Source organism: Triticum dicoccoides, chromosome 2A (assembly GCF_002162155.2).
Source record: "Triticum dicoccoides isolate Atlit2015 ecotype Zavitan chromosome 2A, WEW_v2.0, whole genome shotgun sequence".
Classification (NCBI taxonomy): domain Eukaryota; kingdom Viridiplantae; phylum Streptophyta; class Magnoliopsida; order Poales; family Poaceae; genus Triticum; species Triticum dicoccoides.
The window spans coordinates 135,272,503-135,289,102 of NC_041382.1; the positions used below are offsets into that span (position 1 = coordinate 135,272,503).

General features: G+C 39.9%; 1 protein-coding gene across 1 annotated transcript in view; it reads right to left on the reverse strand.

The window, feature by feature from the left end:
- Window positions 1–2,325: 2,325 nt before the first annotated feature.
- LOC119357738 overlaps window positions 2,326–16,600 on the reverse strand; it is a 128,599-nt gene continuing 114,324 nt past the window's right edge. Inside the window, exons 2-4 of the mRNA XM_037624590.1 lie at window positions 4,969–5,245; window positions 4,406–4,503; window positions 2,326–3,427 (exon numbers count right to left, since the gene is read on the reverse strand). Coding sequence (XP_037480487.1) covers window positions 3,408–3,427; window positions 4,406–4,503; window positions 4,969–5,245 — 395 coding nt within the window. The 3' untranslated portion in view covers window positions 2,326–3,407. The remainder of the gene's footprint in view (window positions 3,428–4,405; window positions 4,504–4,968; window positions 5,246–16,600) is intronic.

Sequence of the window (16,600 nt, forward strand, 5' to 3'; positions counted from 1 at the left end):
AAAGTAACGAGTTCTATCATCATTAGTGAACAGGGCAGCTATATCATTTAATTTAGTAAGATGTGCCACAACAGTTTCAGATTCATAGCCATGAAAAGGATCAGATTCAACCAAAGTAATTATATCAGGATCAACAGAGAATTCATAATCCTTATCAGTAAGACAGATAGGTGAAGTAGCAAAAGCAGGGTCAGGTTTCATCCTAGCATTTAGAGATTGCTTATTCCATTTAGCTAATAACCTCTTAAGTTCGTATCTATCTTTGCAAGCTAAAATAGCTAGAGCAGCTTATTTTTCAAAAACATAACCCTCGGGAATAACAGGTGAGTCTTCATCATCACTTTCATCAATATTATCAGATTCAATATTTTCATTCTCTCTAACCCTAGCAAGTTGTTCATCAAGAAATTCACCAAGTGGCACAGTAGTATCAAGCATAGAAGTAGTTTCATCATAAGTATCATGCATAGAAGAAGTGGCATCATCAATAACATGCGACATATCAGAACGAATAACAGAAGCAGGTTTAGGTGTCACACGCTTACTCAAAACATAAGGTGAATCAAGTGCAGAGCTAGATGGCAGTTCCTTACCTCCCCTTGTAGTTGAGGGATAAATCTTTGTTTTGGATCTCTCAAGTTCTTCATAATGATAAGGAGATATAAATCCCAAGTGACTCAAAGAATAGAGCTATGCTCCCCGGCAACGGCGCCAGAAAATAGTCTTGATAACCCACAAGTATAGGGGATCGCAACAGTTTTCGAGGGTAGAGTATTCAACCCAAATTTATCGATTCCACACAAGGGGAGCCAAAGAATATTATCAAGTATTAGCAGCTGAGTTGTCAATTCAACCACACCTGGAAACTTAATATCTGCAGCAAAGTATTTAGTAGCAAAGTAATATGATAGTAGTGGTAACGACAGCAAAAGGTAACAGTAGCAAAAGTAATGTTTTTGGTATTTTGTAGCGATGATAGCAATAACAACGGAAAAGAAAATAAGCGAAGAACAATATATGAGCTCGTCGGCAATGGATCAGTGATGGAGAATTATGTCGGATGCGGTTCATCATGTGACAATCATAACATAGGGTGACACAGAACTAGCTCCAATTCATCAATGTAATGTAGGCATGTATTCCGAATATAGTCATACGTGCTTGTGGAAAAGAACTTGCATGACATCTTTTCTCCTACCCTCCCGTGGCAGCGGGGTCCTAATGGAAACTAAGGGATATAAAGGCCTCCTTCTAATAGAGTACCGGAACAAAGCATTAGCACATAGTGAATACATGAACTCCTCAAACTATGGTCATCACCGGTAAGTATCCCGATTATTGTCACTTCGGGGTTAACGGATCATAACACATAATAGGTGACTATAGACTTGCAAGATAGAATCAAGAACTCTCATATATTGATGAAAACATAATAGGTTCAGATCTGAAATCATGGCACTCGGGCCCTAGTGACAAGCATTAAGCATAGCAAAGTCATAGCAACATCAATCTCAGAACATAGTGGATACTAGGGATCAAACCCTAACAAAACTAACTCGATTACATGATAGATCGCATCCAACCTATCACCGTCCAGCAAGCCTACGATGGAATTACTCACGCACGGCGGTGAGCATCATGAAATTGGTTATGGAGGATGGTTGATGATGAAGATGACGACGTATTCCCCTCTCCGGAGCCCCGAACGGACTCCAGATCAGCCCTCCCGAGAGGTTTTAGGGCTTAGCGGCGTCTCTATCGTGTAATTGTCACGGCAGATGTCCTAGTGTGAGGACTTAGTCATGAGGCCAACGCATATTTGTAGTAGCTTGAGAGGGGTTGAGCAGAATCGAGAGACGCAACACAAGACAAGGATTTATACAGCTTCGGGCCCCGAGAAACATCGTCCGGAATAGCCCTATGATAACCCACAAGTATAGGGGATCGCAACAGCTTTCGAGGGTAGAGTTTTCAACCCAAATTTATTGATTCGACACAAGGGGAGCCAAAGAATATTATCAAGTATTAGCAGCTGAGTTGTCAATTCAACCTGGAAACTTAGTATCTGCAGCAAAGTGTTTAGTAGCAAAGTAATACTAGATCATTGATGGCGCGCGTTGCCGTGCCCGTCATTTTGTCAACTGAATGATAGGAAATTGCACATAAGTATAGGCACAGAACATGAATATAAGATGATTGTTTGCTATATCCTCATTTCCATCATACAGCAGAATAATGCTCACAGGAATCTCGGTAAAAACATGGACGCATGAGAAGCTTGGCCAGTTAACTTTAGGCCCATCTTGAGCAAATAACAAATAATAATTGAGAAATTTAAAATGCTAGCAACGTACAATGGAAATTAAACATCCTGATTTACATATAATTAACATTGTGAGAATGGAAAACAAGACAATAATGAAACAAACCAAAACATAAATCAATATCACTAAAAAGAATAAAAGAAATGCTTCAATAGTTGTCAGAGTGCTTTACACTGCTTCATCCAATAACATTACACTGATATTCCAAAAACTTGTTCTACCACACAGTGCCATTCATACTCGGTGTTCTTCCATGCTAGAGTAGACGACCACCCACTCCCTTATGCAATGGTGTTTCAAAATACGACATCATCTCTTTGGGGACCATAAAGAGGAAACAAAATATATCTATGAGTACAATGCAACATTTTGTCAATTTACCTTTGTAGTTTGTTTGTTTGTTTTGATAAAGATTACCTCCTAGGGTTATGAGGTTTTCAAACTTCGGATTTCAAAGCAGAGAACTGAAGTGACAATAACATTACGATGCAATCACATCTCAACAGTTGTAGATAGTGTCTTACATGGTACCACTATGGTAGGGAAATAAGTAATGCTTATGTTCTATCAGTTATATGTTAGGTGTTTCTTTCTGAGCAATCTAAAAATTACACTAAAAGATCAGATTGTTGGTGTGTCATCATACTCATAAGACTTATACAAGTATAAAAGATGTTCCTTGTACGAAATTACTCAACATAAATAAGGACGTTTTCTTTTAATTTACACACATGTCCGTGGTAAACACATATTAGTGAAATAAATAACTCAAATTCTGAATGTTCACATGTGAAGACAGATCTCAATCATTGATCAATGAAAAGCTGGCCCTTTAAGCTCACTTACAGTGGGTCGTACTGATAATACCCATGCATTCTGACAATAGTTCACTACATGTTGGTTTTATATTTGTCCCAATTTTTTATGGTTCTAGGTGCTCAGCTTCACAAGTTAAATCCTGTTTGGGTGCTCAGCTTCACAAATTAAATCCTGTTTGGGTGCTCAGCTTCACAAGTTAAATCATGTTTCCTTTAATCAAATGGCTACACTGTCTTGCTAGTATCACAAGAAGGAAAGGTCCATTCAGATATTCAATATATAACCTGTGAATGCATATTATATAGATTACTTGGTGAAATTTTCTTATAAAGGAAATAGTAATTAACAATGATCTAAGCAATAGCTGAGCTGCCTATTTTAGCACAACTATCATCATAATAACAAATGAAAATACCAAGCAACATGAACACCTTAGAAGAGTCATTGCAGTGTTCATAATTCAGAAGAGCAGACATGGAAGAATGTGGTTGCAGTTTCACACAATTCACATAGTTATGAACCGGAAAAGGAAGGAAATTCATAAGTTAAGTATTTGATATTGGCAAGCTTCCACGAGGCATTGTTAACATAGCAACAATACAGTGTGATTCAAGGAATTATGCTACATGATGATTTGGTGTCTAATTATGAGTAGATTTCACACGATCCAGTAAATAACCAATAATGTAAGTGGAGAGAATGTTAAGTACTAAAACCAGAATTATAACCAAGGGATGCAAAACCTCTTTTACTGGGAAGGACGCCCATAGGCCGGAGATGGAAACATACAATTATGGGTTTCCGTCCCATCAACACATTTTGAAAAAAAAATCTTGTACATCTATGTTTTTCAAGTTAAGGAGCATTCTGCTCCCGATTTTGTTAAAAATGAACCGGCATGCTCTCATACACCAATGAACTCATAGTTTTTTTGTGAGAATACACGATGTCCCTTTTATCAAATTAAAGGCATTAAAAAATTACCAAACAATAGTGTGGAACCGAAAATATCATAACTAATCAAATTAAAGGCGTTAAAAAATTACCAAACAATAGTGTGGAACCGAAAATATCATAACTAATCTTTAATGCACAATATTTTTTGCAAAATACTAACATCTTCAGCATGTAAGTGTTCTGTTGTTGTGACGCAAAAGCTCAGCTAGAATAAAAAATGGAGAATATGAGGGTGCCTGAATTTGCCAACTGTGAGGGTATAGTTTCCTGACCACATAGTTGAAGAATGAAAGCACACCACATACATTTACGAATCGAATATTCCGCCTGAGCCATGGAGAGGCTAACTAATTTCTCAATAAGGCTTGGTTGACCGGCCAATATTCTTGAAGAATGTATGCACCTGCATTAGTCAAACAAACACATCAATTTAGATTCACATAACCAATTCGCTCAACGAAACAAAATGATATCTGACTACTTTTAACTTGGTAGTCCTGGATAAAAATAACGATTTGTTCTCTGTGACAATTGAAGGGATAGCCCAAAGAAAGAAAGCAATCTCCATCTAAATATTTATGAAGAAAAAAATACTTGCAGCTGACACTTGAAGCCACCAGTGGTAGGGAAAAGAATCATGCAGCTGATTATGTAAAAGGACAACAAGGAATCTCACCCGCAAAAAAAACAAGGAATCTGTATGTTGAATTTTTGGAATGAGAGCATATTATGATATATAATTGCTTGCTGGAAGAATCTTACATGAACTGAACAGAGATATAGGGATCTAGACGAGCATCATGGTTCATGCTCTGCTGCGGGAGTATTGGCTTGGTAGGGGAGGTAACACATATATATATACACAGACCTGTACCCGGAGGTAGAGGAAAGGAGATGCACATCACCCCCGCCATGAATTGTGCACAAAAACTGAAGAATAATTGCGCCCTTGAAATCTCCGTGGAGCAGTTTCTTGCAGACGAAGGGTCGGCTTGAATCAGCTGCGTCGGCTGGATCCCCTCCTTTGTCCTTTGTAGATCGATCGCCCGCGTTGACTGGACTAGCGATCCCCGCATCACCCGCAGTGGCTGCGTCGATCCCCTCCTCTGTCTGATCCCCTTTTTTCTCTCGCAGCAACCGGTCTTCTGGACACGATGGACATGGTCGCTCGTCCGTATAATGGGCCGGCCGATGGCCCAATTTACCAGAGGCCTTCGTTTTGGTCTCTAGAGTAGCAACCCACAGGACAGTTGGGCCAGTTTTTGACAGATGCGGGATAGATGGATATACACACGAGATCCGACAGCCGGAAATGTCCAGATCATGAAAACAGACGGTCAGAAACGCAGATCGCTGAGAGAGCTTGGTTTAGGCTCAGTTTTACTGTCCTTAAATAAATGATAGTGGTGGTAGCGGCAACAAAAGTAAAAACAGCAAAAATAATGTTTTTGGTATTTTGTAGTGATTGTAACAGTAGCAGCGGGAAAGTAAATAAGCGTAAACCAGCATATGGAAAACTCGTAGGCGATGCGGTTCATCATGTAACAGTCATAACATAGGGTGACACAGAACTAGCTCCAGTTCATCAATGTAATGTAGGTATGTATTCCGTATATAGTCATACGTGCTTATGGAAAAGAACTTGCATGACATCTTTTGTCCTACCCTCCCATGGTAGCGGGGTCCTATTGGAAACTTAGGGATATTAAGGCCTCCTTTTAATAGAGAACCGGAACAAAGCATTAGCACATAGTGAATACATGAACTCCTCAAACTATGGTCATCACCGGGAGTGGTCCCGATTATTGTCACTTCGGGGTTGCCGGATCATAACACATAGTAGGTGACTATAGACTTGCAAGATAGGATCTAGAACTCACATATATTAATGAAAACATAATAGGTTCAGATCTGAAATCATGGCACTCGGGCCCTAGTGACAAGCATTAAGCATAGCAAAGTCATAGCAACATCAATCTCAGAACATAGTGGATACTAGGGATCAAACCCTAACAAAACTAACTCGATTACATGATAAATCTCATCCAACCCATCACCGTCCAGCAAGCCTACGATGGAATTACTCACGCACGACGGTGAGAATCATGAAATTGGTGATGGAGGATGGTTGATGATGGCGATGGCGACGAATCTCCCTCTCTGGAGCCCCGAACGGACTCCAGATCAGCCCTCCCGAGAGGTTTCTGGGCTTGGCGGCGGCTCCGTATCGTAAAACGCGATGATTTCTTCTCTCTGATTTTTTTCTCTCCGAAAGCAAATATATAGAGTTGGAGTTGGTGTCGGAGGGTCAACAGGGGGCCCACGAGGTAGGGGGGCGCGCCCTAGGGGGCGCGCGCCCCCCACCCTCGTGGAAAGGGTGTGGGCCCCCTGGTCTTCATATTTGACGAGGATTTTTTATTATTTTTTCTAAGACCTCCTGTGGAGTTTCAGGTCATTCCGAGAATATTTGTTTTCTGCACATAAAACAACATCATTGTAATTCTGCCGAAAACAGTGTCAGTCCGGGTTAGTTCCATTTAAATCATACAAATTAGAGTCCAAAACAAGGGCAAAAGTGTTTGGACAAGTAGATACAACGGAGACGTATCAACTCCCCCAAGCTTAAACTCTTGCTTGTCCTCACAATTCAGTTGACAAACTGAAAGAAAGAAAGAAAAAAACTTTTACAAACTCTGTTTGCTCTTGTTGTTGTAACTATGTCAAGCTAGCATTCAAGTTTTCAGCATAAATCATAACTAACCACATTTGTAATAATTCTCAGGTCTCATCATTACTCATATCAATAGCATAATCAACTAGCAAGTCATAATAATAAATCTCGGATGATAACACTTTCTCAAAACAATCATATTATGATATAACAAGATGGTATCTCGCTAGCCCTTTCTGAGACCGCAAAACATAAATGCAGAGCACCTTTAAAGATCAAGGACTGACTAGACATTGTAATTCATGGTAAAAGAGATCCAATCATAGTCATACCCAATATAAATTAATAGTGATGAATAAAAATGACGGCTGTGCTCTCAAGCTAGTGCTTTTTAATAAGAGGGTGATGACTCAGCATAAAAGTAAATGGATAGGCCCTTCGCAGAGGGAAGCAGGGATTTGTAGAGGTGCCAGAGCTCGGTTTTGCAATAGAGATAAATTGTATTTTGAGCAGTATACTTCCATTGTCAATGTAACAACTAAGAGATGGCGATATCTTCCATGCTAAACACATTATAGGCGGTTCCCAAACAGAATGGTAAAGCTTATACTCCCCCTCCACCAACAAGCATCAATCCATGGCTTGCTCGAAACAATGAGTGCCTCCAACATACATCAGGTCCCAGGGGGAGTTTTGTTTGCAATTAATTTTGATTTAGTTTGCATAAAGCATGGGACTGGGTATCCCGGTGACCAGCCATTTTCTCGTGAGTGAGGAGCGGAGTCCACTCCTCTTGAGAATAACCCGCTTAACATGAAAGATAAGGACAGCCTTTGTTGATACATGAGCTATTTGAGCATACAAAACATAATGTTTATTTGAAGGTTTAGAGTTTGGCACATACAAATTTACTTGGAACGGCAGGTAGATACCGCGTATAGGAATGTATAGTGGACTCATCTGGAATAACTTTGGGGTTTAAGGGATTGGATGCACAAGCAGCATTCCCGCTTAGTACAGGTGAAGGCTAGCAAAAGACTGGGAAGCGACCAACTAGAGAGCGACAACAGCCATGTACATGCATTAAAATTAATAAACATTGGATGCAAGCATGAGTAGGATATAATCCACCATGAACATAAATATTGTGAAGGCTATGTTGATTTTGTTTCAACTACATGCGTGAACATGTGCCAAGTCAAGTCACTTAAATCATTCAAAAGAGGATACCACCCCATCATACCACATCATAACCATCTTAATAGCATGTTGGCACACAAGGTAAATCATTATAACTCATAGCTAATCAATCATGGCACAAGCAACTCTGATCTCTAATTGTCATTGCAAACATGTTTATTAATAATAAGCTGAATCAAGAACGTGGGACTCATCATATTTACAAAAACAAAAGAGGTTGAGTTCATACCAGCTTTTCTTATCTCAGTCAGTCCATCATATATCATCATAATCGCCTTTCACTTGCACGACCAAACAGTGTGAATAATAATAAGAGTGCACGTGCATTGGACTAAGCTGGAATCTGCGAGCATTCGATAAACAGGAGAAGACAAGGCAATATGGGCTCTTGGTTAAATCAATCGATAATGCATATAAGAGCCACTTCAACAATTTAATTATGGTCTTCTCCTACTGACCCCCAAAGAAAAGAAAATAAATAAAACTATTTACACGGGAAAGCTCCCAACAAGCAAAAGAAGAACGGGAAATATTTTTGGGTTTTCTTTTTTAATTATTACTACTACAGCAGAAAAATAAACTACTACTAATTTTTTGGTTTTTTTCTTAAGGTTAAGCAAACACACAGGAAGAAAGCAGGAAAAAGAAAATAAACTAGCATGGATATTACAATGAAAAAGTATGAGCACCGACATCTAGCAATGAGTGTGTGTGAGCATAAATGTAACGTCGGTGAGAAATACGTACTCCCCCAAGCTTAGGCTTTTGGCCTAAGTTAGTCTATGGCCATGGCTGGCCTGGCGGATATCCATAATAATAGTTGTTGGGATCATACTGTGACGAGGAGGAATAGTTGAGGTCATATTGTGATGAAGAAGACTCTGACTGCCACTGGCTGACAGTCATTTCTGGATCCCAAGAATAACCAGATTGTCGTGGAGGCTCATCGTGTGGTTCCTGTTCTGGCTCCTCGGTAGGTGCAAGGTTCCGGTAGGTGTGAATAGCCGTCAACGGAACAAGGTACGTGCCTGCATTCAAATCAAACAAAGAAGGAGTAGGCAAGGTGATAGTCTTAGGATGATGTTTATTAAAGAACAATTGATATTTAAGCTCCCCTGCCCTATTCTTAACAATAAAATCATGTGCCACCATACTTTTATGATCTAGGTAAACACGGGGTAGCACTTTTTCTTCCTTCTCAGCATGCCTAATAGGTATGTTAAAATGTGTGGCTAGGCGTGTAGCATAAATGCCTCCAAAGATGGGGCCCTTAGTACGGTTCATATTTAATCGTCTAGCAATAATACCGCCCAAACTAAAAGTGTTATCACTATATAAACCTTGGAGAAGAATAATTAAATCAGGGATACTAAGGTTTCCAGAATTTCCGCATCCAATTAAACAACGACTAGCAAATAATGCAAAGTAACGTAAAACAGGAAAATGTATGCTAGTGATTCGTGCATCGGAAACCTTCCTGGTTTCTCCTACAGTTATACTAGCAAGAAAGTTTCTAAATTCAGATTTAGGGGGATCCCTAATACTGCCCCATGATGGAAGTTCTCAAGCAGAAGTGAAATCCTCTAGGTCCATGGTATAAGATTTGTCATAAAGATCAAACATGACTGAAGGAGAATTACGCGAAGATGAATACTCAAACCTCCTCACAAATGAACATGTGAGATCATGATACTGGGGACATTTCTTAGCCTCAAAATCCTCAAGACCGGCATTGTGCAAATATGATTTGAATTCTTCTTTAATTCCCGCATGGTCCATAAAATTTTCCGACGGCCATTCGCAAGGCCGTACTGGAGCGTCTCTTGGTGGATCCTCGTCAGCATCGCGCATAGCAATTCTGGGTCCTTGCTTCTTAGAGGAACCACCTTGGAACATCTTCATAAACATATTGTTTTTCTCTGAAAAAATTCTGAAATTTTTAGTAACTTCGAAATAAAAGTGAACCAAACTCAATTAAACTGATAGCAACTACTCCTACAAGTTCCTAGAGCCTATATCAAGCATTAGAACTACTTGGAACCATATAAATTTGACATGCAAGCTCAAGAACGTGGTCACCTATGAAGCACAAATTTGCAATGAATAAAGCACTAGATCAAAAACTAATTGGACCAATGGAGGAGTCAGATACCAAGGAACAATCTCCCCAAGCAGTTTTGCAAGACGTGCTTTGAGCAAGGAGATCGAAAATCACAGCAAAAGTGACTGGAACTCGTGCTTGAGTTGGTTTTTCGGGTCTGTGTGAGACAGAGGAAGAAGATGGGTGCTGGAATAAGTGGAGGAGGGCCACCGTGAGCCCACGAGGCAGGGGGGCGCGCCCTATGGGGAGGGGCGCCCACCAACCTCATGGCCAGGTGGCAGCTCGTCCCGCGGTAATTTTTGCACAGTAAATCCTCAAATATTCCTGAAAAAATCATATTAAATTGGCATGGCATTCTGAGGACTTTTATTTTCGGGATATTTTTATATTGCACAGATAATCAGATAACAGACAGAAAAATACTATTTTTACTTTATTTAATATAAATAATAGAAAGTATAAAGAGGGTACAGAAGTTTGTGCTTCTAGTTTCATCCTTCTCATGCTCATCGAAAAGAATCCACTAACAAGATTGATCAAGTCTTGTTAACAAACTCATTCCGATAATCAGGAAATCGGAGGAATTTCGAATAACACTAAGTTACCTCAATGGGGATATGCACATCCCCAATAATAAGAATATCATATTTTTTCTTGACAGTAGGAAGAGGAAATTCAAAAACTACAAATATAATCGATGGAATTTTTCCAATAGAGTTGATACTATGAACTTGAGGTTGTTTCCTCGGAAAGTGTACCGTATGCTCATTACCATTAACATGAAAAGTGACATTGCCTTTGTTGCAATCAATAACAACCCCTACAGTATTAAGAAAACGTCTTCCAAGAATAATAGACATACTATCATCCTCGGGAATATCAAGTATAACAAAGTCCGTTAAAATAGTAACGTTTGCAACCACAACAGGCACATCCTCACAAACTCCGATGGGTATAGCAGTTGATTTATCAGCCATTTGCAAAGATATTTCAGTAGGTGTCAACTTATTCAAGTCAAGTCTACGATATAAAGAGAGAGGCATAACACTAACACCGGCTCCAAGATCACATAAAACAGTTTTAATATAATTTATTTTAATGGAGCAAGGTATAGTAGGTACTCCGGGGTCTCCAAGTTTCTTTGCTATTCCACCCTTAAAAGTATAATTAGCAAGCATGGTGGAAATCTCAGCTTCAGGTATCTTTCTTTTATTAGTAATAATATCCTTCATATATTTAGCATAAGGATTTGTTTTGAGCACATCAGTTAATCGCATACGCAAAAAGATAGGCCTAATCATTTCAGAAAAGTGCTGAAAATCCTCATCATCCTTTTTCTTGGATGGTTTAGGAGGGAAAGGCATGGGTTTCTGAACCCAAGGTTCTCTTTCTTTACCATGTTTCCTAGCAACAAAGTCTCTTTTATCATAACGTTGATTCTTTGATTGTGGGTTATCAATATCGACAGCAGGTTCAATTTCTACATCATTATCATTACTAGGTTGAGCATCATCATGAACATCATCATTAATATTTTTACTAGGTTCATGTTCATTACCAGATTGTGTTTTAGCATCAGACATAGATATATCATTTGGCTTATCAGGTGGTTCAGCAATAGGTTCACTAGAAGTTTGCACAGTTCTATCGTTTTTCTTATTCTTCTTTTTAGAAGAACTAGGAACATCAATATTATTTCTCTGAGAATCTTACTCGATTCTCTTAGGGTGGCCTTCAGGATACAAAGGTTCCTGAGTCTTTCTACCAGTTCTAGTGGCCACTCTAACAACATAATCATTTTTCTTACTATTCATTTCTTTAAGCACTTCTTTTTGAGCTTTAAGTACTTGTTCTACATGGGTGGTGACCATAAAAGCATGTTTGCTAATAAGTTTGAGTTCACCCTTAATATTAGCCATATAATCACCCAAGCGTCTAATCATATAAGCATTTTCTTTTAATTGTCTACCAAAATAAGCATTGAAGTCGTCTTCCTTATACATAAAGTTATCGAACTCATCCAAGCACTGACTAGCAATTTTAGTAGGAGGGACTTCAGCTTTATCATATCTATAGAGAGAATTTACCTTTACTACCTGTGTCGGGATATCGGTATCAGGAGGTTCTTCAGTAAATAAATAATTGAGATCATATGTTTCTTCAACAGGCGGTGAATTAAGACCATGTATTTCTTCAATAGGAGGAAAATTCTTAACGTCTTCAGCTTTAATACCTTTTTCTTTCATAGATTTCTTTGCCTCTTGCATATCTTCGGGATTGAGAAATAGAACACCTCTCTTCTTCGGAGTTGGTTTAGGAATAGGCTCAGTAATTGGAGCAGGAGCTGGCTCAGGAGGTGCCCAATTATTTTCATTTGTCAACATATTATTCAATAGAATTTCAGCTTCATCTGGTGTTCTTTCCCTGAAAAGAGAACCAGCACAACTATCCAGGTAATCTCTGGAAGCATCAGTTAGTCCATTATAAAAGATATCAAGTATTTTCGGTTTCTTAAGAGGATGATCAGGCAAAGCATTAAGTAACTTGAGAAGCCTCCCCCAAGCTTGTGGGAGACTCTCTTCTTTAATTTGCACAAAGTTGTATATTTCCCTCAAAGCAGCTTGTTTCTTATGATCAGGGAAATATTTAGCAGAGAAGTAATAAATAATATCCTGGGGACTACGCACACAACCAGGATCAAGAGAATTAAACCATATCTTAGCATCACCCTTTAATGAGAATGGAAATATTTTGAGTAAATAGAGGTAACGTGATCTCTCATTATTAGTGAACAGGGCAGCTATATCATTTAACTTAGTAAGATGTGCCACAACAGTTTCAGATGCATAGCCATAAAACGGATCAGATTCAACCAAAGTAATTATATCAGGATCAATAGAGAATTCATAATCTTTATCAGGAACACATATAGGTGAAGTAGCAAAAGCAGGGTCGGGTCTCATTCTATCTCAAAGTGATTCTTTGTTCCATTTAATTAAGAACCTCTTAAGCTCATATCTATCTCTGCAAGCTAAAATAGCTAAAGAAGCATCTTTATAAAAAAGATAACCTTTAGGAATAACAGGCATATTTTCATCATCACTATCATCATCGTATTTAGGTTCAATAATTTCTCTTTCTCTAGCCCTAGCAATTTGTTCTTCTAGAAAATCACCAAGGGGCACAGTAGTATCAGACATAGAAGCAGTTTCATCATAAGTATCATGCATAGCAGAAGTGGCATCATCAATAACATGCGACATATCAGAACGAATAACAGAAGCAGGTGTAGGTGTCGCAAACTTACTCATAACAGAAGGTGAATCAAGTGCAGAGCTAGATGGCAATTCCTTACTTCCCCTCGTAGTTGAGGGATATATCTTGGTTTTTGCATCTCTCAAGTTCTTCATAGTGTCCAGCAGATATAAATCCCAAGTGACTCAAAGAATAGAGCTATGCTCCCCGGCAACGGTGCCGGAAATTTGTCTTGATAACCCACAAGTATAGGGGATCGCAACAGCTTGCGAGGGTAGAGTATTCAACCCAAATTTATTGATTCGACACAAGAGGAGCCAAAGAATATTCTCAAGTATTAGCAGCTGAGTTGTCAATTCAACCACACCTGGAAACTTAGTATCTGCAGCAAAGTGTTTAGTAGCAAAGTAATATGATAGTGGTGGTAGCGGCAACAAAAGTAAAGACAGCAAAAGTAATGTTTTTGGTATTTTGTAGTGATTGTAACAGTAGCAGCGGGAAAGTAAATAAGCATAAACCAGTATATGGAAAACTCGTAGGCACCGGATCAGTGATGGATAATTATGTCAGATGCGGTTCATGTAACAGTCATAACATAGGGTGACACAGAACTAGCTCCAGTTCGTCAATGTAATGTAGGCATGTATTCCGTATATAGTCATACATGCTTATGGAAAAAACTTGCATGACATCTTTTGTCCTACCCTCCCATGGCAGCGGGGTCCTATTGGAAACTTAGGGATATTAAGGCCTCCTTTTAATAGAGAACCGGAACAAAGCATTAGCACATAGTGAATACATGAACTTCTCAAACTATGGTCATCACCGGGAGTGGTCCCGATTATTGTCACTTCAGGGTTGCCGGATCATAACACATAGTAGGTGACTATAGACTTGCAAGATAGTATCTAGAACTCACATATATTAATGAAAACATAATAGGTTCAGATCTGAAATCATGGCACTCGGGCCCTAGTGACAAGAATTAAGCATAGCAAAGTCATAGCAACATCAATCTCAGAACGTAGCGGATACTAGTGATCAAACCCTAACAAAACTAACTTGATTACATGATAAATCTCATCCAACCCATCACCGTCCAGCAAGCCTACGATGGAATTACTCACGCACGGCGGTGAGCATCATGAAATTGGTGATGGAGGATGGTTGATGATGGCGACGGCGAGGAATCTCCCTCTCCGGAGCCCCGAACGGACTCCAGATCAGCCATCCCGAGAGGTTTTAGGGCTTGGTGGCGGCTCTGTATCGTAAAACGCGATGATTTCTTCTCTCTGATTTTTTCTCTCTGAAAGCAAATATATAGAGTTCGAGTTGGCGTCGGAGGGTCAACAGGGGGCCCACGAGGTAGGGGGGCGCGCCCTAGGGGGGGGGCGCCCCCCACCCTCGTGGAAAGGGTGTGGGCCCCCTGGTCTTCATATTTGGCGAGGATTTTTTTATTGTTTTTTCTAAGACCTCCCGTGGAGTTTCAGGTCATTCCGAGAATATTTCTTTTCTGCACATAAAACAACATCATGGTAATTCTGCTAAAAATAGCGTTAGTCCGGGTTAGTTCCATTCAAATCATACAAATTAGAGTCCAAAACAAGGGCAAAATTGTTTGGAAAAGTAGATATGATGGAGACGTATCACCCTACATGTTGTTTGTGGCTAGATCTCATTATGCTCGTGAGAGAGTCGCCGCATAAGCCGGCTCCCCCTTTGTGTCTTGCCCTAGAGATTGTTTCTTGTTGCCTGTCCCTCTCGGGGAGCCCTACCCCTCCTTATATAAGTTAGAGGGGCGGGTTACATGTGGAGTCCTAGTAGGACTAGGACTAGTCTATCTTCTCTTACAAGTTGATTACAAGTCCGGGTCTTGCTTCCTTGTAGAGGAAATATTTGTCATCCCTTTCCCCTTAATCCGGCCCATCATAACGTGAGCCGACCTTCTGGCCTTTGGGCCTTTGTTGTCCATCTGACCCGCCCGCCGGGTTACTAATGAGTCGCCAAGATCGAGCAGGTTATCTGTAAATCGCCAAGCTCCGGGCAGGTCACCAGTGAGTCGCCAATTCTGACCGGGTCATACCACAGGGTATATCCCCAACATTAGCCCCCAGTTTAATTTGGATTTATCCATGTTAAACTGACCCTGTAAAATAAACACAAGAACAAACTTGATAGGTTGTACTCCGGGTTAAATTTTTGTAAGCCGGCACCTGATCATCTTTTAAATCTTTGTCATTTCCTTCTTGATACATGCCCATGAACCCATAGAAAATCTCCTTTAGTAGATATGTTCAAACTTTGTGAATGCAAAAAATCCAGATACTTCTTTTAAGAAATTCGGGTCAGTAGGCCAGCTTCAGAGTCAATTAGCTGGCATTGGTCTCTTGTAGAGAAATATTGTAAGAAATAATCCACTTGAATCAGCTTCCAAAGTGCCGTCTTAAAACATATTGGACTTGAAATACTCATCTGACTTTCAGCCGGCTTGAAGAGGTAAAACTTGCCGGTTTATCATAACCCAAATTGTCGGCTTGTAAATATTGATAGAACCGGGTCATAACTATTGCCGACGCCGGGTCATAATTATTGGTGACACCGGATCATGATTGTTGCAAACACCGGGTCAATTTGATCTGTTCAAAACTGAGAATTTGAAGATTCCCCCCCCCTTAAATGTATATCATCTGTAGCCCCCAAGTGTCGGGTTTGTCATGCTTGCAGCAACCTGGGACTTTGTAATTGCCTTGTGCTCATAAAACTTCAACCAGTGTAGCCCCCAAGGGCCGGGTCATTATGCAATAATGAGCAGGGACTTTGTAAATATGATCATGTAAACTGGAGCAGCAACGTGTAGCCCCCAAGGGCCGGCTCAGTAAGATATTACTGAGCTGGGACTTTGTATATAATTCATTGACAATAACATCATATGACGTAATCTCTACCATGGGGCTTGAACCCACGTCCATAAGGTTAAGAGCTTTGTACTCTACCAACTGAGTAGTGGATCTTTCAATGTAATGGACTGAGGCTTGTGTACCTTGAATTTTTGACAGGAGCAATTGGTAGCCCCCAAAGGCCGGCTCATTTAGAATGTGATGAGTCGGGTCTTCAATAAGTTGAGCAAAAAATGACTTTGCATTAGCCCCCAAGTGCCATGGTGCATGCTGGTATTGACATGGGACTTGCATATTTGATGTATTCTCAATTTAAATAACGTAGCCCCCACGTGCCAGGTTGTAAGCCTGCAGCGACTCGGGACTATTCTTTCCA